The sequence below is a fragment of the Pochonia chlamydosporia genome, chromosome 2 (assembly GCF_001653235.2).
Source record: "Pochonia chlamydosporia 170 chromosome 2, whole genome shotgun sequence".
Taxonomy (NCBI): Eukaryota; Fungi; Ascomycota; class Sordariomycetes; order Hypocreales; family Clavicipitaceae; genus Pochonia; species Pochonia chlamydosporia.
This window is the reverse complement of record NC_035791.1, coordinates 5,684,849-5,708,628: the sequence shown is the minus strand read 5'-3', so window position 1 is coordinate 5,708,628 and position 23,780 is coordinate 5,684,849. Positions and strand designations below refer to the sequence as shown.

At 46.8% G+C, this 23,780-nt stretch overlaps 4 protein-coding genes across 4 annotated transcripts; 2 read left to right on the top strand and 2 right to left on the bottom strand.

Moving 5' to 3' along the window:
* Positions 1-386: 386 nt before the first annotated feature.
* On the top strand, positions 387-2,442 carry VFPPC_13520 (lysM domain-containing protein; the record flags this gene model as incomplete). The annotated part of the gene is made up of 5 exons (XM_018291295.2): positions 387-985; positions 1,055-1,298; positions 1,354-1,636; positions 1,709-2,255; positions 2,310-2,442. 5 exons carry the CDS (start codon positions 387-389, stop codon positions 2,440-2,442), a joined length of 1,806 nt encoding a protein of 601 aa, XP_018137526.2.
* A 1,554-nt stretch (positions 2,443-3,996) lies between these two features.
* Positions 3,997-6,345, bottom strand: VFPPC_03767 (glycoside hydrolase; the record flags this gene model as incomplete). Its single annotated transcript, XM_018283226.1, has 4 exons — positions 3,997-4,947; positions 5,012-5,282; positions 5,342-5,816; positions 5,907-6,345. 4 exons carry the CDS (start codon positions 6,343-6,345, stop codon positions 3,997-3,999), a joined length of 2,136 nt encoding a protein of 711 aa, XP_018137525.1.
* A 3,391-nt stretch (positions 6,346-9,736) lies between these two features.
* VFPPC_03765 (hypothetical protein) lies at positions 9,737-11,301 on the top strand (the record flags this gene model as incomplete). Its single annotated transcript, XM_018283225.1, has 6 exons — positions 9,737-9,919; positions 9,991-10,030; positions 10,086-10,312; positions 10,377-10,642; positions 10,707-10,837; positions 10,892-11,301. The coding sequence occupies 6 exons, from the start codon at positions 9,737-9,739 to the stop codon at positions 11,299-11,301; spliced, it is 1,257 nt and encodes a 418-aa protein (XP_018137524.1).
* Positions 11,302-19,954: 8,653 nt separating this feature from the next.
* VFPPC_17473 (hypothetical protein) lies at positions 19,955-20,350 on the bottom strand (the record flags this gene model as incomplete). Its single annotated transcript, XM_018283222.2, has 1 exon — positions 19,955-20,350. The coding sequence occupies one exon, from the start codon at positions 20,348-20,350 to the stop codon at positions 19,955-19,957; it is 396 nt and encodes a 131-aa protein (XP_018137521.2).
* Positions 20,351-23,780: the final 3,430 nt, after the last annotated feature.

Here is a 23,780-nt window from a genome sequence, read left to right as displayed (position 1 = left end):
ACGGTTAGTTGCTGACGATTAATTTTAAAAAATCGGAAACAACTCTCCTGTATCGAGCGATCAAGGGTCTCATCTCCACCTTTTATTGGTGAACTCCATATATGCGGCTTATAGTGCGGTAAGACGCATGGCAAGGGTCTTAAAGCGCCGCATTATACTCTTTGGAGATAGGTTGTCGAAAAAATCGCAACCCATTCGCAAAACGGCCCCCAAGCCCACTTACATGACATGGATCGGGCGTTGTCGAGACTCAGAGTGAACGACACTTGCATATCGCCGCGGCATTGGAGATAGTAACTGCACTTTACTGCGGGAGTTCTTTCGTTTCCCTCTATCAATTGCGCTTTTGTTCTGTTGTGTTGTGTTTTCAGAGGAAGATGTTCGCGATGGCCTCATCAACGCATCTGTCCACCATGCGAGCACTTACAGCTGCCGTTCTTTTTGTTGCTGGACTTACACCCGTCTTAGCACAAGACTCATCTCCCACTGGGCCAACGTTTCCGAATACTGTGGCAAACTGCAATGCGTGGTATACCATTGTAAAGGGCGATGGATGCGACACTGTAGAGAAGAAGTTCAAGATCACACCTGAGCAGTTCTTCAAATGGAACCCTGATGTGTCAACCGATTGCGTGAAGAACTTTTGGGTGGGCAACTCATATTGCGTGGGAGTAGGGAAAGTCGTGTCCAGCAGCAAAACCTCTACCACCGTCAAAAGCAGCAGTACGACCCAAAAGACGTCGTCAACTTCATCAAAGTTATCATCTTCGTCTAAGCCAGTTAACACGACGACCACACCATACTCGACACGAAACCCAGTCACCTCCTACAACCTCACACAGCCGTACACTGCAACATCACTCCCGCCGGCAAAGACACAGAGTGGCCAGCCAGCTTACTGCAACCAGTGGCATTGGGTTGGCACTGGAGATACCTGCCTAACTATTCTCAATCTCTACGGCAGCCGCCTTACGCAGGAGCAACTGTACGTATAATCCACTTGCTTTTGTATAAGTTTGTCGCACCGGTAGCTAACTGAGACCTTGTGAACTAGGCTTCAGTATAATCCAGCACTCGGAAGCGACTGCTCTGGTTTGTACGTTGGCTGGTATATCTGCGTTGGTATTCAGGCGCGAACATCGTACTCTGTGCCATGGACTAGCAGCCAGGGCAATGCTACCGTCCCAGCACCAACTGATTACACGCCACCTGTCAAGACAATTGTCGCCAATTTCACTGCCAGTCCCCAAATGACTGGCGTCCCGCAAAGCTGCCAGAACTTTTATCAAGCTCAGGATGTAAGTGTCAGTTCAAAGTTTGGGGTATGCTGCAAAGGCTAACACCTTCGCCCAGGGAGACACTTGCGATGTCATCTTGAAACAGTTTGACTATATTTCAAGGGAGCAGTTCTTCAGCTGGAATCCTGCTCTTCAAGGAAATTGTAATGGGCTATGGGTAGGTTATTATTACTGCGTAGCCAACTTTGCCACTGGCGTAATTCCCATGCCACCTACTGTGACAAAGGTGCCGGATGGTGCACCAACCGCCATCAATACTTGTAATAAGTGGTATCAGGCCGTTGGAAACGATGACTGTGATGCAATAACCACGTATTTTGGAACATTTTCCAAGTCTGGTAAGTAAACTCTGCCCCGATGAAGATCTACCATTTGTGGTCTATCATTCTAACGACTGTGCTTGATCACAGACTTCATCAAATGCAACCCAAGTGTTTATCAGGACTGCTCCGGTCTCAAGACTGACTCATGGTATTGTGTCGGCATACCAGGCACACCTACCACACGGACAAAGCCCTTAACAACGACCAGTTTGGGCTCTCTGCCTACGCAAACCGGCATCTCCGCCTCATGCAAGCAGTACTGGCTGGTATCTCCCTCAGACACATGTGCGTCCATCATTTCCAACGCTGGCGTGTCGGCAGATGACTTTTACAAATGGAATCCCGCTCTAGGAGGATCCGCCTGTAAAGGTCTACAGCCAAACTACTACGTCTGTGTGAGTCTTACCGCCGCGCCAACAGATTCCGGATCAACAACCACCATTACAGGACCCCCAACAAAGGGTTCAAACCCGCCCACTACTACCACCAGTGGCGGAGGAGGAGGCACAATCCAGACTCCTAGCCCCATCATGCCGGGGATGGTTGGTGGCTGTGTGCGATTCTGGTTCCGCGGCAAGGACGGAGCGTCACTATTCTGTGCTGACATTGCAAAGGACGCCGGCGTCTCTCTCCCGTAAGTATTTTTCTCATTCAATGAACAGAAACCCTAGCTAATATACTTTTTAAGTGACTTTTTGAAGTGGAATCCTGGCGTTGGTAGTAATTGTGAGTCTCTGTGGGCGGACACTTGGTATTGTGTTGGTGTGTCAGGCAAGCCAACCACAATGTCGTCTGGCATTCCCACACCAGCGTCAAAGTAGTCATAAGTTTAAGTTAGTTTGTAATTGATTTCATTTTCTCAGTCTTATGAGCCAATGATACTTAAGGTGAAACTCTGTAGAGGCAGGCGGTTATGCAGACTCACATTTTCGTGGCATTCAGCGAATGGTCACCTCCCCCGGGGCCGTTGCACTGTGGATGATAGGCATTCATGAGCAAGATTGCATCAGTCCAGGCGCTGGAGATTCGGTGGCCCAGCCGATATTCTTCAAATAAACTCTCGATAGCAAGTGTTAGAAGCATCCGGGAAAAGAAGACCTGTCTCCGAAGTAATGAAGTGGGTGCAGAGCAATACTAGCTACTCCCTGAAAACACAAATATAAGATCACATAACAAACTTTGACACAAATATTAGTTCCCAGAAAAATTAATTTTATACAATAAATAAAAAATACAGTTAATTGAACACGATCAATGTGATATAGGCGTCAATCGAGCCATCAGTCTCGCAGCTACCCTACGTCTATAGGAAATTCTGGAGTCGAACCGTAAATGTGGCCCCATGGCTTGCCTACGAGCATTGCCTTTCGAAAATGTCGGGATAATGCTGATCCACGAAGATATTTACTGGTCTTAACCAAGGTTGATTGCGGAAGTTCAAGGCCTCCGAGAATGATAGGAAGGTGGATGTGTGGGTTATATGACCCGTTGCTCAGGTGGCAGGAGTCACAGTCACCAATTAAAGAAATAAACCTGCACGATAAAAGTCTATCTTTGCACTTTCTTCTTCAGCGCGTATCTACATTGAATGTATTGGACTGGTTCATTTAAATACGCAAAGTTACCGGGTTAAAATGTTTGCAAAGGACGTATACAGCCTTTCATGTACAATGCCCATAACTCTATCGAGAGACTGACATGCACAATAATTTCCGAGTATACGGCGACTTTGGTATTGCCCTGTTCTCCGATATCGTCCGTCTTACGAAACTAGCACGATTCAGACAGCCAAATATGACATGTACTGTAGTGACTGTCTATCTGCATGGATGTTTGGCAGCAGCGACTGCGACACAGGGGTTCAGAATGTTGAGATGATCTGGATTGATCAATCACATGGTAGACATAGTTTGTCAAATACTCTTCTGCAAAAGTTCGGCGACGTGTCACAACGCCATACCTGGTTTGTGGCTCAACAGACAACGGCTGGGCTCCGACCAACCCGCCTAATGGGAAAAGGGGGACAAGGACCAGACTCCGATACCAAGAAGGGGTTTGTCTTGAAATAATTAAACCGTGAACTGGAAACTTGGGACTACGATGCTAGACACGCAGTCTTACTCGGCGATTCGCGTATTCCCGCAGTGACATGGTTGCAGTCAGAGAGTTGCGTCGGATGAGAAACAAGGCAAGGTTGGTGATAGTATGAAGTTCAAAACGTCCCTAGTGGGATACTCAAAATACAATAAAGTTCACCTAGAAGTGGAAGTACGTGGCATGTATAAACGAGCTAAAGTATATGAAACGGGAAGTTTGGTCCAGCTTTAGTACAAATCCAAGAAGCTGTTGGGTACTACAGAAGTAAACTGCTCCGCTTAGTATGTAATCTTGAAAGTCCAAGCGTACTGGTCCGCATCAGAAATCTCCTGGGGTACATCCAGAACGACGCTGCTACCAGATGCACTAGCAGTGATAGTAGCGCCGTTCTTAGAGCCACCCACAACGGTGACCTTGTCGCTCTGCATCCAAGGGATCGGGTCAGTGATGGTGATCTTGCCATTCGGCTTCTGCAGGTAGTGGATGTAGAAAGCCTTATCGGTCACGGTGTACCGGAAGTTTCCAGATCCACCCTTTCCAGCCGGCCAGTACTTGGTGCCGAAAATGCTCTCAGAGTGAGCTTTGATCCATTTACCAGCAGCGCGCAGGTTCGTCTGCATGATCTCCTTGATGGTACCATCCGGCTTGGGACCCATGTTCAACAAGAGGTTTCCACCCTTGGAAATGGCATCGACGAGCGTGAACACGATAGTGCTTGGGGTCAAGTAAGCGGAGTCAGGTGTGTCCGCTCTGTATCCCCAAGAGTTGGGATCCAGGGTGCGGCAAACCTCCCATGGCTTAGGATCGAAGCTGAGGTCGGCTGTGTTTTCGGGCGTGCCGTAGTCACCAGGGACTGACTGGCCATTGACAGCGCCGCAGCGGTTGTTCATGGCGACCGGTTTGTTTCCACTGTAAGCCTTGTTGAAGAAGTTGGCTGCGAACTGGTCTACCATGGACGTGCCGCCGATATCACACCACATGAGTTCTGTGTCGTACTCGTTGGACAAGATGTTCATCTGGGGCAGCTGGATGCCGGAGACGAAGTCATTCTGCACGAAACCGGTGTATGGGACCTCTGCGCCTGTGTATGCGTTCTTCGGGGGGCCTTGGTAAAAGCTACCATCCAGTCCGCTGTTTTGGGGTGACGCCGGGGTGAAGAACTCGGGCATGCTGAAGTAGGTGCCGCGGTGGATGTCAGGGTGATATCGCTTCGCAGCGGCGAAGAGCTCCTAAACATGCCAAGTGTTAATGGCGACCTTATGGCAAGGGCTGGGGAAGAGACACGGGACGTACACCAAGGAGATCCCTTTTCGGACCTAGTTTGACTGAATTTCGGTTCGAAATGCTTGAGGACATGTTGAACAGAGCGAAGCCCTCGTGATGTTTTGTGGTGGGCACAAAGTACTTGGCTCCAGCGTCGCTAATCAGGTCCATCCAGGCTTTGGGGTTGAAGTTGGCAGCGGTGAAATTGGCGATGAAGTCATCGTAAACAACACTCTTGCCGTATGTTGCCAGGTGGTGGTTATAGACGTCAGAATCTTTAGTCTCTTGGTACTTCCAGTACCTATATTATATTGTCAGCGGATGGAAAAGACATATCTCAACCTGTGTTAAGAAGCTTACCACTCGCTGCTATATGCCGGTACGGAATATACCCCCCAGTGGATGAAAATACCAAATTTGGCATCCCGATACCAGTTAGGAACCTCATGGTTGCTCACAGAAGCGACGTTGGCCTGGTATTTGGGAATACCGTACGAAGCCGTAAAGCCAAAGGTAGTAGAGCCTTGGCAAGAGCCTCCGTCATCCCAGTGAGCGATTGCATTGACAGATCGGTCCACATGGACAGCATCGGTCTGCACGCCGAGTTCCAAGATGGCAGAGTCGCCAGGGCGAAGGCGCGTGATCTTGCCTTGTCGGTGCGTCGTGAGGCTGTCGCCCTTGAGGGTGACAGCAACGTACGGCTGAGATACAACCCATGTTGTGCCGGTGTTGTTGACGGTGACGTCGAACATCTGCATTCTTCCGGTACATTCGCCGGGCTTGCAGTCCGTCCATCTTGTGGAGGACCTAGCGGCGGTGATGCTAAGCTTGTATGCTGTCATGTACTCAGTTAGCATCCATCATTGATAGGTTCAATGTTGTGGTACAGCACGAGGGTTTACGTACGCTGGCAGCTCTCACCTACCGCGGTCAATGGCAAAAGGCCTGCCGCTGCGATAAGTTGGAAGCGCATATTGAGGTCTGGGTTGGTGCTTGTTGCAGTCGTGCTGCTGCTGGTGAGATTGTCTAAAGGTCCATATCGCAGCATCGGGTCTGGTGATATTTATATCTGGTGTTCCGCAAAACAATATCACCGCTTGTTGCATGAAGTACTCGTACCCGACGGATGTAGATGTCTGGAAGAATTGGTCCCAATTGCTACGGATCATTTGCTTGAACGAGGAAAGTTTACGTCGATCCCAGGCTGCCCCGACGGATATGCTGACATGTCCGGGGAAATAGAGTTCAGGTCGAGTGGCGCTGATGCGCCGATGCTGATCGCCCCCATGGGGAAGGTCTAGGTCTAAGAGCGGGCTGGTTGATGTTGACAGGTCGCTTGGGATGTACGTTTTGCTCAGCACCATTGACGATGTCCGAAGATCTGTGTACCGCGAATGGTAAGAATGGCAAAAGATTGCGAACTCGATAGCGTAGACTCGCAAACTGTCCCTATATACAGTTGACGGCGCCGAGTGCATCTAAAGATGCTATCTTATATCTTGAGCTGGTTTACTATGATTGTCATTCAACACATTAAAATGCATGTGTCTAATTGTCTCTACTTTCTTATTCATTTGCCCTCGGGCAACCGCTACTCACTATATTGTCAGGTCACATGGGACCCGGAATCTATGCCGTGTGGCAAAGGTCAACTCAACTAGCTAACAATGCCTCAAGCTGTCTAGTCGAACATGCGCCACGGGCCACTCAAAGAATAGTTTGCATACCAGCGTCGTTCATGTGGAGGTAATATACCGACGGGGTTTGTATGGAGCGTATGAAGCTTTTAAAGTTGCCACTTGCAGCTATAATTTACCCGTGCATGGTCATGGAAGAACCATCAGAAATTGTAGTGGAAGATTCCTTTTAATCAAGTGCATAGTTTTTCATGTGGCTGTTCGGCCGCTTGTAACAATTATTGCAGTAGTTGATACTAGTTCGTCTTTGCGAGGCAATACAGCGTTGTGATCGTAAACTCATATTGCAATGACTAAAGAAGAACGGCATATACGTCATGCGGCACGCCTAAAATATAGCCGAAGTGTCATTTTAAGGCCAGACTCCTGTCTTATTAGCGATGGTTGGATTCAAGTAAATTGCCAGCCAGGATCTAAAGTACTGCTAGACGAGTCCATGTTAGTTTCTAAGCCACCGCGGCCGTGCCCAGCCAGCTGAGTGCTCCAGTACAGGTACGGACAGATGGCATTATTTCGATGCCTAGTAAGAGGTCTCGATTGCTTACTTATTTTTATAGGTTGGCTGAGGTGTTGTCCACCGTGAGCTTGAGAAGTTCCAATGTCGGCTAACAACCTCCGGAGCCGCCCCTAAGCTATCAAAGTGGTGCCTGTCTATGTCCCTATCAATTGCTACGCTAGATACCGGGCTTTCCTCGTCCACCATATTTAGCGTTCTTTCCTCTGCACGAGAAAACAGTTTGAAGAAACGAGCACGAGTCAGGACCCGTCATCGGTTCGTGCCGCTTTCGCAAGCCATCCATATGCCATTTGAACTTACGCCTCCATGTCACTGTGTCTTGTGCTATCCCAGTCCCTGCCCGGTTCTCAACGCCACACACCGTGATAGGCCGCGAGGGACCACTTTGGAGGCGAATTGACGGCGTGGCTTTCTGCTTGGTTCTGACCGATCATGTTGCTGGAGATTGTGTCATGGCCACGGGAGGCTGTTGGGCAATCGGTCGGGTACGCAACTTTTGGCAGGGAAGTGATGCTGGGTTTGCAGAAAACGTCGACATGGTACCAGAATGGGTGTTCGCGGCCTTGTAGGCTGTGTGAAAACTTGGTATGTATATAGCCTTCGGTTCGACGGAACCGTCATTCTTTAACAGGGATATTCCGGCTTTTATCAGCTGAAACATTTTTTTCAGCAGCTCAAAAACGGTTAGACGCTAAAAACCTTGAGCAAAAGAAGCGTAATTTGCAGCTGTTGCCTTAAAACTCCTTGACAACGGAAAATGGGTCTGCTGTAACTTCATGCGGTTTTATACCAGCGTATTGTACACTATATTCCGGGCATGTCTACTCTTGATGTACATTATCAACGGCGGTCTGGAAAGGAATGTCTGACATTTACCAGATAATTTTCACCCGATGGGCCGCCCAACCTGAATAATGATGGGTTGTGTAAGTTCCCGGCTGATGAGTGAATGAGAGTGACATCCTCATCAGCTTGGTCGAGGCCCCTGCAAATATCATCAATCCAACGTCTCAATTCCCCCAGAAGAAGAAACCACGTATGAAAGTCAGAGCTGGGTGGGTTTTGTGTCGGCGAGGTACGGAGTATGGCCCAGTGGTATTGGCGGCGGTAAGGGAAGCAAAAAAGCAATAATAGAGCCTTAGCGATGCTGGTTGTCAGCCCCAATGCAATTGTAAACGCCACGATATAGGCCAACACGAGGCCGTACACAGTCAAGCATTGGCGCATTTCGCGGTTGTTGGGTTGAGCTCCAAATTGAGTATACAGACATGTTCTTGCTTACCAGCCCCAGGATTCAAGGCGTCTAGAACCGGCACCGCGAAGATGGTGGAGATGTGGAACCGCTCCTTACCCTTACACTGAGATTAACTGTGGGAATTTGATGCCTTCAGGGAAAATAGTGAGTCAAGTTTTTAAGTCATGTCAAGCGCCTCGTGATTGTTGTGAAATGCAAGTCACGGCCTCGGTCGAGGGTAAGATCTTAGTCCCAACTTCCATGGTAGATTCAGTACAGACCATGTTTAGAGTTCTTTGACTTATTATGGCGCTTAATTAGAGAGAATGCATATTTTACGAGACAAATATGCATAAAGCCAATGAGTTTATGACAATTTTGGTGTTTGTTTTCTGGTTGGGCAATTCCGGCAGCCGTGCCTGACACAGGAGGTCTTTGGGTACTTTGCCACAGGGCATGGAACGAGCGTTGGACCATCCCAGTGGTTTGCAAAAGTTTAGTGACTTATCACAACGCCAGAGAAGTGTGGCTTGAAAGAGACTACATGTATGTTAGGTCCGCACGCCTGCTGGCTACCCAGTAGGAACCAGCCCGCCATCTGGATGGAAAGGAGAACACGGACCAGAGTCTGGCACAGCGAACGAGTTTTATGCTGTGCTAATGGAAAGCAAGAAAGCAATGGCCATGCCCCGGATCAGAGGAATCGCGGAACTGGAGATTCCGTGCTGCAATGCCGGCCTCACGGCCCTAGCCGACGCATTGAATATTTCGAGGCGAACTGTGAACCAAGCCGATTGGGCTCGAATAAGATACAGAGCAAGGCAGCCGATGGTATGGCGTTCAAAAATATATTCACAAACGTTTTTTGTCGGACGGTCAATCACCAGGCCATGCCATTCACCTCGTCATTCACCTCGTCATTCACCTTCCACCTCTTATGATTTGCCCCTAATCTGATATCTGTTTCCTTCGTGGCTCTGCTCATATCTAACCTAACATGTGCCAGTACATCACGAACCTGCAATTGTTTCTGCTCAGTCTAGGTTCACACAACGCTCAAGCCGTGGCTTGAACTAACAAGCCAAAAACTGTCATCAAGCGCTCGGGTCTCAGGCTGTCGCCGCCACTTATGGATACATAGTAATACTCTTGATAGGCCATAGCTGCCATGGCATCCCTGCGTAAAAGAAAAAAAAACTGTTGGTATAAGACCGCAGTGTCCGCCATTGCGTATATATTCTGATGGATATGGCAATCGTCAACTGGGGCAGAGCGGCTTCGTGCGGACCGAAGCTTCAAGCTGTACCATGGGCGCGTTGCCAGAACCGCCGCCGGGGCTCGACCTCAACGAGACCAAGGTCCCATCCCTTGTCTCCGCGTTTGTTGTCACCTGGGTCTTGGGGCTAGCAATTGTTGGTCTCCGTATCACAGCACGGAGGCTCTCCAGGAACGAACTCTGGTGGGATGACTGGCTCATTATCGTTTCGTTGGTATGCCCGGACCGGAAAGGACCCCCTGCTTCACGGGACACTACACGACTGACAACATTACAACTCTGCAGGTGTTTTCCGGTGGTTTCATGTTCGATGTGACATGCTACAGTTTGTTGATTCCTCCCGTACCTTGCAGGCAATGGAACGCTGACCTTTGATACAGTGGCTGCTCGAGGTGGCTTCGGCAAACACGTCTGGGCTGCACCACATTATGGACTCAAAGCGTACTTTCTGGGGTTATTTGCTGCAGAGTACCTCTACACGATGAGCATCGTCCTGGTTAAGTGGTCAGTACTTGCGTTTTACTGGCGTATTTTCAGCGCTGCCAGTATAACAAGGTGGTGTATCTGGATCAGTACCGCTATTGTTTCTGCCTGGGGAATTGCTGTGGTGCGTCCTCCTTTCCTCGAGCTTTCAAAATTTGACGCTCGATCGTTACTTAAGAGTGCACAAGATTGACCAGCAGCTCCAGGTTCTCGTTAGCACCTTTCAATGCTGGCCGGTGTCGGCCTTTTGGCGTCGATTCGATCCCCACGAGAATCTTTCCTCGTCGGCTTACAAATGCACCGTTGACGTCCGGCTGTTCTTTATTGCAAACGCAATACCAAACATCATCACCGATCTGTTAATTCTTCTTATCCCTCTTCCAGGCATTTGTCGTCTGCAATTGCGTAGGCCACAGAAGCTGGCTCTTCTGGGCGTCTTTGCGATTGGTCTGTTGTAAGGAAAACTACCTAACGCGTCTGGACTGCTTGGACCATGCTAACTTGACCATCGCAACAAGTATCACGGCAGTATCTTCTATACGACTGTACTACGTGGTTGCACTCGACTTTTCCAGCATAGATGTCACTTGGCTATTCAGCGAAGAGATGATGTGGACTGGCATTGAGGTCAACGTGGCCACCATCTGCGGTTAGTTTTGTGCCTGTTGAACTTCTAAATACGTTGTACTGACTGCATTCTTAGCTTGCCTTCCCTCCTTGAAACCCATACTGAGTCTTGCTGTATACGGCACCGCTCAACATAGCTCAGAACGAAACACGTCTGGTAGCTATCCAGTGATCGTAACCTTCGGTGGCACCGGAGAGCCTCGCAAACTGGATGAGCGTCTGAAGCTGAATCCATCCAATAACGGCATCTCAACCGTATACGTTACCTCTGAGGCCCAGCAGCATGAGGATACCCACCCATTGTCAGCATTGACGGACAACGACTCTGTCTCTCTGACTGAGTGCGGAAGCCGGGATGTCGAGATGGATCGGATTGATGATATAGGCGAGAGAAGATGGGCGAGAGCAAATTATACTAGCCAGACACCAAACCAGGTCATGGTGACTAAGACTGTTGGTGTTCACGTCGGATATACCCAGGAATAACTGCTTGCTGCTTTCGAGAGCTCCATTTCACAAGGGATCTCAAATCCCAGTCTATTCTAACATATATTGAGGTCAGTTGTGTATACTTGGATGTGGGCAACAACTTTTCATCACGGAGTGTAGGTAGGTAGAGCATATAATTTTTACGATGCAAGATTGCCCTTACTGGGAAATATACGGTGCTATTTTAGAAAGGCTTGAGAGTAAGTGATGAGTGAGTGCTTTAAAAGAATATAAAGTAGCCTTAAAACATGGATGGCATACACGTAATAATAAAGCATAATACCCATCTGAAGTCTTCAAAACGGAAATGGGTAGGTGGACGTAAAATTACTTATATACTTTGGATTGCTACGATCCACTGTAACTCTAGCAAGTTGATGAAGACGTTGACTCATGTCTTTATCGATAGGACCTGACGCATGAATAGCCCATGTTGTAGAAGCCACTTTCCACTAGCCATGCTAGAAGGGCTGAACACAAAGACCGGGGCGAATCGCTATCGCATACTCATTCCTAATACACTAGGTTTGACTTTATTTTGATAAGATTCAAGATTTCATGCAGTTGACGTTGACTGTGCTCCACTCTGCCGCAACATTGAAAACCTAACTGGGTCGAAACTCGTCCTAACCTCCCGCCTACTGGAGTTTATTGGGAAAGGATCACAGGCCATAACTCAAATAGCCACATTGATGTTCCCACGAGTGCATAAATGGTTGTGAAGAGGTTTTGGAAATGGGACTTATGCCAGACAGTGGATGAAGTCGCCTGACTCACTGTTTCACGTAACTCTAACTTTAGTCAGGTGAACTTTGTTCTATTAGGCACATTGGAGTTTTCTGCACAAAATCTACACGTTTTAAACATCGATCTCCTTTTAATCTATATACAAGCCACCCCCATCTTTCAGTCCGCCACAATCCTCGTATACCTCAGATCATTTCTCTGTCTTGTCTTTTTGCGGTATTCATCTCCAACTATGGCCTCCGCAGCGGCCGCCGCATCTGTTGGGCAGGCGCAAGTCGGGCCCTAGAAACAAGCATCTTGGGTCGATTTCCCACTTGAAATGCGGTTCGAGATTCTTAATTTGGTATGCCAGGGGGGACGAAGTACAAGTAGATCTAACGATCCCCGTCCTCGACTTGCCTTGTACGCACAGGTCTGTTTTGAATGGCAATGCTATTTTGAGAAGATCACTTTTGGTCATCTTCTGGTGGATAACACCTCCCTAGAAGACTTTGCTCGCCTAATGGGCGGGAAAAACACCCGCAGAAAAGCTTACGTTCGCCATATAATGTTACTGGTTGTACTACCAGGTTATTCTTGCCCATCGTGCCAGAAACCTGAAAATTGGTTTGAAATATATCGGTATGTTGTATGTTCCAATATACTTATTGATGTGACACCACGCTAATGCGTAATCTGGAATAGAAATAACAGAATCTTTATCGATGCAATGGAATTACTTGGTACACTGTCGACTTGGGCACCAGAAGAGTGCTCTGGTGGCTTAACACTAGAGTTAGGCATTAAGTCTTCTAGTGATCCTAGACATTACTACAACGACGCCACCGTATATAACAGCTATCCTTTTAGAAGCTGGGATAATCTCGACGAAAAAGTCAACATGAGAACGTTTCATATTTGGCATCTATTTCGCGGTGTGGGTTACAACCATGCAGGACATCTTCGTTTCCTCGGGTATGTCGCTTCGACGCCGGGTTTTCAGAAAGCTCGAAGATACCTCGGGTCCCTCTTGCAGTTCCAAGGACTCAAGAAAAGACGTCTTCCACGAGTGGAAATAATTAATTCTCTGCTCATACGGCATCAATTTAAGCGACAGATGAGTCCCCTAGCACTTGCCAAACTTGTCCATGAAAGCCTGGTAAATATTGCCTCTTTCAGGCTGGAGAGGTGGTGCAGGACAACCAACAAAGAAGAGGAAGAATATCTCAAAGGTATGTGAGAAACGAATCTAATGAAAGAGGCCTTAACTAATCCTCGTGCAATTAGACTTTCGAGAACGTCTACTTTCATCTTTGCCAAGAAACATCACAAGTTTTCACTCCTTTGCGGAACGCTTCAGAGCTTTCAATTGGTCAACTCCGTCAGAAACCAAGACATTATCTGTCATGGGTCTATTATGCAGTCTCGGGCACCGACTTACGGAAATTTCTCTGGTTACGCCCTCTGGCACAGGAGATTGGTTTGCAGAAATGCAAAGCATTGCAGCCCTTGCTTTGACCCAACCGCAATTGCTGCCGCAATGGCACAAGCTTGAGAGAATCTGCTTTAGGTCGGGTATACTGCGCGACGATAACGACTTGGGCCTCATCAGCCGTCTACTTCTACGAACAGCCCCGATCGCTGAAAGCCACACTCGTCCAACTGGCTGTCAAAGTGCCAAAGTATCCTCTTGCCTCTTCCGCTACAGCGTGGAGCATTCCGACGCAATATTATCCTGGGAAAGCTATTGGCAACTCCTTGCAGATCCGGAAACTACAGCGTTCGAATTATATCCTCAAGTTAAGTGCGCGTGGGAAAAAGCTGCGGTGGCGCATACCGGTCATGGCATCACTACTATCATAAATGAGCCAAAGGGGGAGCTGCTGGACGAGGCTATATTTAGACAGTACTTTCAGCCGGGGTATAGGCGACTCGCGGAGGTCTTTAAGCTCGATCCTATTCATCCTTTTACGAGAGTGTTGATGGGGTTTGACTGGGATCGGAATCGGACAGTCTAGGCCTATCGAGGAGCATACTCCAAGGTTTTCGAGTGCACCGATGCATACTCTTACATACTCGAGTACGCAAAAAGGATGTCATTGTGTATTGTATCGCAGGTGTGATTTGTTCTACATATCGTTTTGCTTTCATAGTCCATGTCTTGATGCATCTCGCCGGTGAAATTTTCTCGAGTGAGGATCGTGGACACAACGGCTGCTGCTTGTGCTACAGCTGAAATAAATGGCACGATTACAGTAGGTAGATTTTCCACTCTGCTAGTATGCTGCAACGGTAGGATACTGGCCACGTTGGCAAGTCCAATAGAACCTGCTCTATACGGAGTCTTGCATTATACACAAGTGATTGAAATTTGTTTTGGTTGTTTTTAAAAAGTCGAGCAAGTTCTAAGCCTGCACCAGGATAAGGAGTGGAACGACAGTAAGAGCAAGATCCTTGCTAAAATTTATGTATGAGAACCCTCTTTAGCTTATTGTCAGAAGGACATGTCGAGATAGTGCAGCTGCTGTGGTCAATCGGAGCGGATATCTCTGCTCTTGATCAAAGTAGCATAGCAGCAACAGTGGAAGTTTTATTGCCAGATTTAAGCTAATACAGTCTTTGTTGCCCTTGAACTCCTCCCTTACCCCCCATAAATTTAGACAGACATATGTTGACGGATGTTACCACCGGTCTTCGCGAGTGGCTCGCGCCGAAACCTGACCTCTTTTGTCGTCGGGGCCGGAAATCCCAAACTCGTCTGACAAATGATCGTTGTGGTTGTGGTTGTAGTCTCCTGCATTTTTCATGTCATGAATATTGATCGACTCCCCGATTATGTTTTCTTCACTTGTACACATCGTCAAGTTCGTGGGCAGAGCATTGAGACTCGGTATCGCTCGACGGCCTAGCCTTGCGGTATAACCAGGCGATCCATTACCTCCGCCTATGGTACGAAAGCTAGTTCGAAGCTTACCCGATCTGGGTGTTTGAAACAGCGAAAGAGAACCAGCAACCAAATCAAACCAGTGTTTCACAAGGGGCAGTATCAAAGGTAAGTTCGTCACAACGGAGGCGATACATGACTCCCGATTCGCCCAGGAGCATTCCAGCTGCGGACTTGTATCGGGATACTAAGAGAACGGTGAATTTTCACTCCCACTACTCAACAATGCTGCGGCACTTACCAATTCAACCAGTATGACTCTTAGAAGAGCACAAACAAGAATAAATACACCAGCACCAAGCAAAATTGTCATAAATATTTTCTTTCCCATCTTCAAGCCTGACTTCCATAGTAATGGGATAGGTATAGACATAATGTATATATCCGTAGATACATTTAGAACAAAGTTACTCCACACAAGAGGAGTTGATATAGTTGATTGACAAATAGCTAATAAGATATTAGTTAGCATAAACCGGTATAATAATTTAGCGCAAACTCACTGCCAGGATTTGGGTTTATCTGCCAATACTTATGAAATGGGCGGCAAGAAAAGAAGAATGTCATTACCAGGGTAAAATAAGATACTGCGAGAAATATAAAGCCAACTGTTATGCGAACAGTATAGTTTCTGCTCAGGCCAGTCTGCCATAACGGTTAGTTAATAGATTGCAACTTTAGCTAGGTAGGTAGCATGTAGCGCACTGCGTACAGTTAATCGAATATAGAAGGTTAGCAACGATGTTTTAAACGCCCAAAGCAACGAGCCAAACAGTAGCCAGCCCCAGAAAATCAGTTTTGATCCAAGTACTCTAGGAATTAGATATCAGAACTGCCCGAAAGTGATGGGTTGTATAGCAGGCTTACCTTTGCTGATATTCAGCATCTATTGGAGACAAAGCGGCTCGTTCAGCATCTGTCATGCCGGTATTTGCAAGACCCTTTGCCATTGTACCAGCGCAGTACGCCAAGGTCGTCAACATCGTGTAACAAGCCTGTGCCCATTCCTGGTTAACCGGTGCAGAAATAAGCGAACAACAGTAACAGACTTGGCACAAAACGCACCACTCCAACCCACACCATATAATCGTCAAAGCAAAGGTTTTTCACACCAACAGCCCTCACTCTCGCATATGTTCTTAAAGCACAGATTAATATAGCGAGTGATGTAAGAATCCATGACTCGACTGCAAACTGCTTAAACGCTGCCTCTGCTGCAGCTGCAGATTCGGTTGACGTTGAGTCGGATGGACTTTGGTGCGCCATCGTAGAAGAAGGCTTGCTACGACTGACTGCACAAATAGGCGATACCAGGTAGGCAGGGCCCGTAATATATAGCTATTACAACATGCCACGGGATAATGTGACGCATGCATCTGGTATTTCTTTTCCTTACGGGCGACTCGTCTTGTCGTCGCAATTGGCTGGTACCTAAGACAGCGGCCCTTGGTGTTCCGGGGCCCTGGTAAGGGGCGTACCCAAGTTTTTTGGAAGGTGAACTACAACCCAACGCTACTCCGTACCCTTGAACAGTTTCTTAGCACGATGGAAGTAACTATAAAGGCAGAGCAACGGCTGACATACCATGCAATGGGACACAGTATTCTGCGGAGGCCAAACTGTGTACATTATACAAGTCTAGGTAAGTAACGTCGAAAATATTGAACGCTTAACGAGAGGCAATACCCCTACTATATTCCATTATCTGAGGGTATCTTAATTACAGTTGCTCTCATCGTTTTGGCACTATTATAAGTTGCGGCTATTACTAATACAAAAGCTTCTCGTATTCTATCGTTAAACATGTTAAAGTATTTAGGAACAAGGGTACACAACATCCCCATCCGTAGTCCGTGCTACTTCTTGTGGCTCTGTTCTGTCCACTCGGGGGGCTTCAGGCACACGAAAGTTACCCCAATGGCGGTTTTTCAGCCGCTGGCGGTAGCTTTTTGGGGACAGAATACGGTGGGATATTAGACAAATGACTGCAAAGTCCGCCAAACATAAACCCCGCACACAACACAGGGTTCCAAAAATCAGGAATTTGCATACCAAGCTCTGAAAGCTAGTTATATGAGCTATTTAATAGATATATTTAAGTAAGCAGCTAAAATAAGGCTTTATTACGACCGCGATAATTGTGCTTTAGCTGTCGCCTTTGTTTTACGACCAAAGCGGGTTAATCGAGGACTTGGAGGATAATTATCGCTATCTATTGTATGGGTCCGTGGCCGTTTTCTCAAGGGCAGATGATTCTGATGATCTTCTGCTTCCTTTAGTGCTTCCTGATTCTCGTCCTCTAGACTAATTTGATGCTCGTTATCTTCTATTTGTGCCCTATCTTCCTGATCTTCTTGCTGAACCTCTAAGTCGCTCTCATCAGCTTCTGCTGGTGGAAAGGCTTCAAGAGAGATCACCTCGCAAGCTGCCTCAGCTTTAATTTCCTCTGTTAGAGCTACCATAGCCGATTGTAATTCCTTTCCCTTTGAATTAATAGGCAAGGGCCTTGACAAGCTTTTGCTATTAGCTCGAGCCGCCCGCGGCTTCTTTGGCTGTAGCTTTAGCTGATCCGTGATAAATCGGATGTCAATCCAAAGAATAACTCTTCCATCTTTAATGGCCCAAGCGTAATTGGCATTAGGATTAAAGATTTCATCGATGCATTTAAAAGGCTTATGTTTAAAGGCAACAGAGATAAACGTGCCAGTCTCTGACTTGCTAGATCTCTCAAATGAGACCCCAAACTGTATATTTAATCGATTGATATCTCGTAACGGCAGCCCAAGACGAATAAGGTAGTTGGATATAAAGCCCTCTTTTGAGAGAGTCTTCAGCGTACGCCAAGGAATAATAGGAAGGTTAAGGCTATCTACATAACTATTAGCAATAGCAAATATCAGGTTAGAGGCTTCATACCAAGCTGGGTTGTTTTTGTGGCCTTAAAGAAGCCGCCTGTAAGGTTGTAGCCAACTGAATGTAGAGCTTTAATTCGAATTTTTAAGCCAATTGAATTTTCAAATGGTGAGGCTTCTTTTGCGGCTCTTGTTGCTTGATTGGCTTCACGTCTTATCTTCCCAAAGTGCGAGAATTGGATCAGGTTAGCTGATCGACCTAGAGATGATGAGGTAGATGAAGGGGAGCTAGATCTTGGAAGACTAGAGAGCCCTCTTCCATGGGATGAAATGTAGCCTGTTGTTGAGGATACAGTTCTTTGTAGGTTAGCAGCTGAGATAACCTCGCTATCAGAGTCATTAACATTGATCTCTTTTGGCCAGCGTTTGCCACAGAATGAACATCTGGGCACATCTCGATTTGCTGCCTAAATCTCTGCATGCCTTTTTCGATCGGGGTGGTTATCGCAGATTACGCTGATTGAACGAGCCTTGGTAGACATAATCGCTACTAATAAGAGTTAATAGAAGGATGCTTAAATGGCTATTTGAGGCTGCTGTAAATACCTGGAAGGAAGCATTGTGTGAAGGTAAGAGCCATGATGGTGTTGAAAGGGGGAAATTGCTGTGGGTTAAAAACTCAGCTGCAGGCATGAGAAAAAAATACCCTATATGCTGTAATAATAAAAGAAGCTATTGCTATGAATAAAAACAATAACAAAAGCTGTAAAAAAAATATTAGCTGCTCTATCTGAAGAATTGAACAAGCGACCAAAAAGAATTTATTATTTGCTCCATGCCAATAAACAGGGATAGCACTAGGGGTAAGAAGCTTACCACCTGCACTAACCCTGACTAAAGCTATGAAGCAAATGACAATGTTGCTCCTTGCAAAATATACCTATATACACATATACTAACTAAGAATAAGGTCATCTTGTTGCATCCTAGCTATCTGTGCATTAAAGGCTACTGGAAGAGGGTCCCTAGAGAGCCTCGAGTCATCAAGGTAATTCTGTTGAAGAAGACGCTCGTATTTAATCGCCCTGCCTGTTGGAATGGGCGTAAGCTGTAGAATTGGCAGATGTCCTGTTTTCTGATGACTCTCAATAAGATCTCGAAGTTGGATGAATTTATCAACATATGGGCGTCTAAAGTCATCTTCAAGGTCTAGCTGAGCCTTAAATCCGATCTCTTGAAGCCGTTGATTACACCAGGCCTCTGTCTCTTCTGGTAGCAGCGTTTCAATATCAATATGCTTAAGCGGATTTAATATATCGCGAAGCAGCTGCTGATTAGGGCTATTATCATCTTGACTAAGAGAAACGCCCCAATTTGGGTCCTCAGTAGTATGATATAGGTCCAACGGCACACCTGATCGAACGTTTGGTTGATTTGGCTGCTTGCGAATAATGTGGCCGTTCTATAGACGCACAAATTGAGCTAATTCATCTCGAATAATAGGTCCATAGATAGCATACATAGCTATCTGATCAGCAAGGTTATTATCTCTAAAAATTGCATAGCCAGCAAGCTGATTGAGGAATGTTATCCAACGATCTGTAGCTCCTCCTCGCAGCTGACGCCACCAGGATTTAATCTTCACGTTTCTTGTGCTTGGTCCGTAGAGATGGCAGCTATCCAGCCGATCACCTTGTTCGTAATATTGGCTGATTCCATCTTTATCGGTGTATTTAAGCTTCTTTGGGCTAGCTTTTGCAAGAGCTGCTTGTGCTGCTGCCCACAGAGGCGTCTTAACGCCATGATTAGACCTTGTAAAGAAGGGTCGCATTTGTAGCCTCTAAACGGCTTGAAGATATTGCTTTAAAGTGCTTATTGAAGTTGTAGCTGATCTTCCAATAAAGAACCAGATAATGCATCGCGAGTATGCATTAATACAGCCATAGATTTGGAATCCAAACCTCTTTAGCTTTTTATAGCCATTAAGAGACCAAAGGAAGTTTGGTCCTGGTACTTTAAAGTCTCCTCGCTGTTTGAAGTTACCATTACGGCGGCCAGCAACCTCTTTAGGAAATACAGAACGGTAGAAATCGTATAATCGGCGCTGAGAGATAGCTACTTGTGCTTGTTAACGAACGTATTGATAAAGAAGACCTTTCCCAAAGCCAAGAATAGCTGAGCTTCGCCGAAGATCATCTTGAAGGAATTGGATTGCCTTGTTGAGTCTTTCATCTTGCTCTTCAGCTGTTCGAGCCCTCCGCTTCATTCCATAGCGATATCTAATCTGCCGTATAATATAGTGATTAGCTTGAAATCCCTCCTTTTGAAGATCACGAAGGATTGAGGTATTAGAGAAGCCAAAGTTGAAGAAGTAATATTTAACCCGATTAATAAGGTCTTCTGAGATCTTAACAGCCTCATGCCGGCTATTTAAGCCCCAGTCTTTAAGCTGTGTATATAGTGTGCGCTTGCTAACTGACGAGTGGCCCGCAAGGCTGAGCTGAGAGTTGATACTAGCTAGCATGTCTTGAATAGCTATTCCTTCGTAATATAGATCGCATATTTCATCATAGAAAGGCTGAAGCTTATTGCGCGCAGGATTTATTTGGCTAAGACCCTATCTGCACAGCTGTCTCTTAAAGGTACGAAGTGTGATAGCTTTGCCGCCACTAGCCACAACTAATTCGTTCAAAAAAAGCAGGATCTGACTAGTAGATTCGCCGGCAATTTGTCTGCTTTTAACGGCTTCACGAAAAGCCTCAATTTGGCTTTGTGGCGGCATTGTAAAGGTCGGGTGTTGCGATGAGGGTGCGTTGTGTGGTTTGTGTGAGATGCGGGGTTGGCGGACTTTGCAGTCACTTATCTAATGTCCCACCGTAACAGAACGCTGTTTAAACAGTGAGGCAACAATGCTGTAAACTCCCAGTTCTACCCAGGACGGGAGAAGGCGCGCTTTGACTGCGTCTCTCCTCTGTGGCGTCGGTCTGGGCCATTCCACTCATACCGCCCCGTGGGAGGAGATTAGGCCGTTACGCCAGAAGATATCAGCCACCTTGTACGAAACACAGTGCGTTTACGGAGTAGTGTCGATGAAATATGATTCGGAAGTTTCCCTGAAGACTGGTTACGGCAAATAAACTCGATAGTAGTCCGTAAGTAGTAATGTAAGTCCCTACCTCTGACTTTACTGCTAGTATTTGGAGTGAACAGTACTACGCCAATGTTCTTGACAACGATATCGCACTCTTTACGGTGCTTCCAGGACCAAGATATTGTTAGCCTAAGCGCAAAGGAGGAGCAGTAGCAAAGCCCTTAAGAGCTCCGAAAACAGTTTAGAAATAGCGATATTGCATATGCAGGCGTACTTGCAGAGGTAATGAAACAACAACAACCCGCAGATGTAAAAAGCATAAAATTCCAAGGATCGAAATGGCTCGTAGAAATATGAGTCCAGGTGTCTGGCATCATTCTCTACCATGCGATGATTGACTTTACCAACGATTGCTGGAAGATCTGTACGTGGTGGGAAGCAAACAAATGCGGCGTTATCCGTGCGTAAAACAACACCGATTGAGTTCCAATCAGGGCTGCGATTAATGTAAATGACTTGCCATCCCTGTCAAAGGTAAGCCATCAAACTCTCTGTGTCATGTCACAAATGACGGCTCAGCCCGGGGGACCGGATTGTCATCTGGGACGGGACCTGGGTGCTTGAGACGCAGGCCAGCTACACACCACTACATGTCCCGAATCTCTGGCGTTAATTGACCCACGTAGATGCCATTAGAATTTTATTGCGGTGTGGCACAAAGCACCTTTATAAAAGCCTCGCAAACAGGGAGCGAAGTATTATGAACAATAAGAGCGAAAAAGAGGACGAGGAGTTTACTTGTCAAGCAAAACTGTAGTCAGTCGTTCTATACTATTCACGCTCCATAGATTAGGCGATTCTAATGTATAAAGCCTAGTGTATATAAGAATACCGGACGACTGCGATTTGTTGAGCCTGTAGAGGCGCGGATCGAGCTTCGCTTTAGCTTAGGATAGGTTGGCTCCCACATGTATAACGACTGGGGTTCCCAAAGGGATAAACCAGATTTCTTTGAGTAGGCTAGTTTAGGCACTTTAAATTTCTTTAGCCTCTCTACAGAAATATATATTATAGCCTTTATTTCTGGTACAGAGTCGCGCTCACAAGCTCTCGGCCCCGGACAATAATAAACTCTTGGTAAGGTCGATTTGTTGGTCACCAAATTTGTAGTAAGTGCTGGCACCATTGAATAATGTGTGAGATCCGTCCCTTTCTGTGCGGATGTTGATAGAGTATGAACCCCTTATGGCGTCGCTATGGGCCAATGGCTTCAAGAACAGACCATAGTGCCCGCTCATCTAAGGACAATTGCGGGTTTGCTGAGCAGATTGAAGGACCAATGACAGGGAAGTCGTTCTGTTCAAGTTCCTCGTCGAGAGGTGGCTCAGCATTAGATGTGGTATCCATGGCGAAGTAATTAAGGTTAGTGTTAGACGTTTTTTTACGTTTCCGCCGAGGTATGGTAGTAGACGTTTCGCTCATATATGCATCCGTAGTCGCCCGACCATTTTGCAACTCGCCCGCATGGGAGCGAATGTCATGTCCTCGAACCAGGGTGAGCCCGGTTGATGTGGGATGTGACGTTTCTATGTTCCCTTGGTGATGCGATTGATGCCGTCTTTGCTCAACACAATCAAGGGACCACGGAAGCTCGATTTCAAAGACCATGGTGAGCCCCAGAGGCAGTGTGCTTCGAATAAACTTGGGCAGACAATCCGGAGATGGCAGCTTGCCGACAGAAAGATAATAGTCAACAGATGTAGATATCATCAGATAGGCTCGCGGAAATCGTAAGAAGGCGTCCCCCCAGCTGCTCGTCCTTCGCGATTTAATGATACACTGATTCTCATGCTCACCACTTCCAATCTGACCGGTGTCACGCTGCAAGAAAAGCCGGCGAGTAAAGTCGTACGCCAGTCGAAGAAGCTGATTCGTATTTGAGCCCATGCTGTCGGCTATCTCATATGCCTGCCCACAAGTTGAGTGAAGCTTCCCCATAGCTTCCATACGACGACGACGGACCTCCATTTCCGAAACCGACGGAGACAGCTTCAGGTCAATGGCTGAGATGATGAGGGGCATTTCAAGAAACGCCAGCCTATTGAAACGTTTAGTAAGAGTCGGCTTGTTCGCGGTGCTGTCACGTACAAAGCGATTGGGAACCCATGAAATGGTTCCTCCTGGCTAAAGCATTCCATTATCTCTATCAACTTTGCCATGGAAGTGTGCAGTATGTTGCCGATATCCAGGCATCGTTCGGTGTATAAAGACCCGGTGAACAGAGAGTATTTCTCGAGAAGCATAATCTCATAGTGAGCGACATCTATACAAGCCGCACTACACAATTAGTAATAGAGCAACAACAGTGGAATCGTAACGTACTAGTAATACATTAGGGTAATCCTGATGATTCGCTTCACAGGTGCAGGAGGGTCTTCTAGAAGTCGTGCTGGAAGTCGCGAGAACGACATCCAGTCAGCCAGCGCTTCCTTCGTGGAGGATACAGTAGACAGTATAATAGCAAGCTCCTCGTTGGTCACATCTGAACCAGAAATCTTATTTGGTGCGGAAGCCAGCGAGACCATAGCTGTCAATAATACGGCCAATTGACATTGCTCCCGAAAGATGCCACTTAGAACCCGTTTTATCGTCTTATCGTACGCCCTTGATTCGCATATCTCCTCCATCAACTCATCGTCTTCGATCGGGGTAGACACGAACGTCAATTCTCTGGATGTCATTTGCGGCTCTCGGCGGAGTCCAAGGCAGAGACTTCGATCTCGAATGAGAATGGACCACCAGAGCCTTTTCTTCCATGTGGGCTGTTCTTCAGATTTGTTCCCATTTTCCTTGTTGTGTTTAG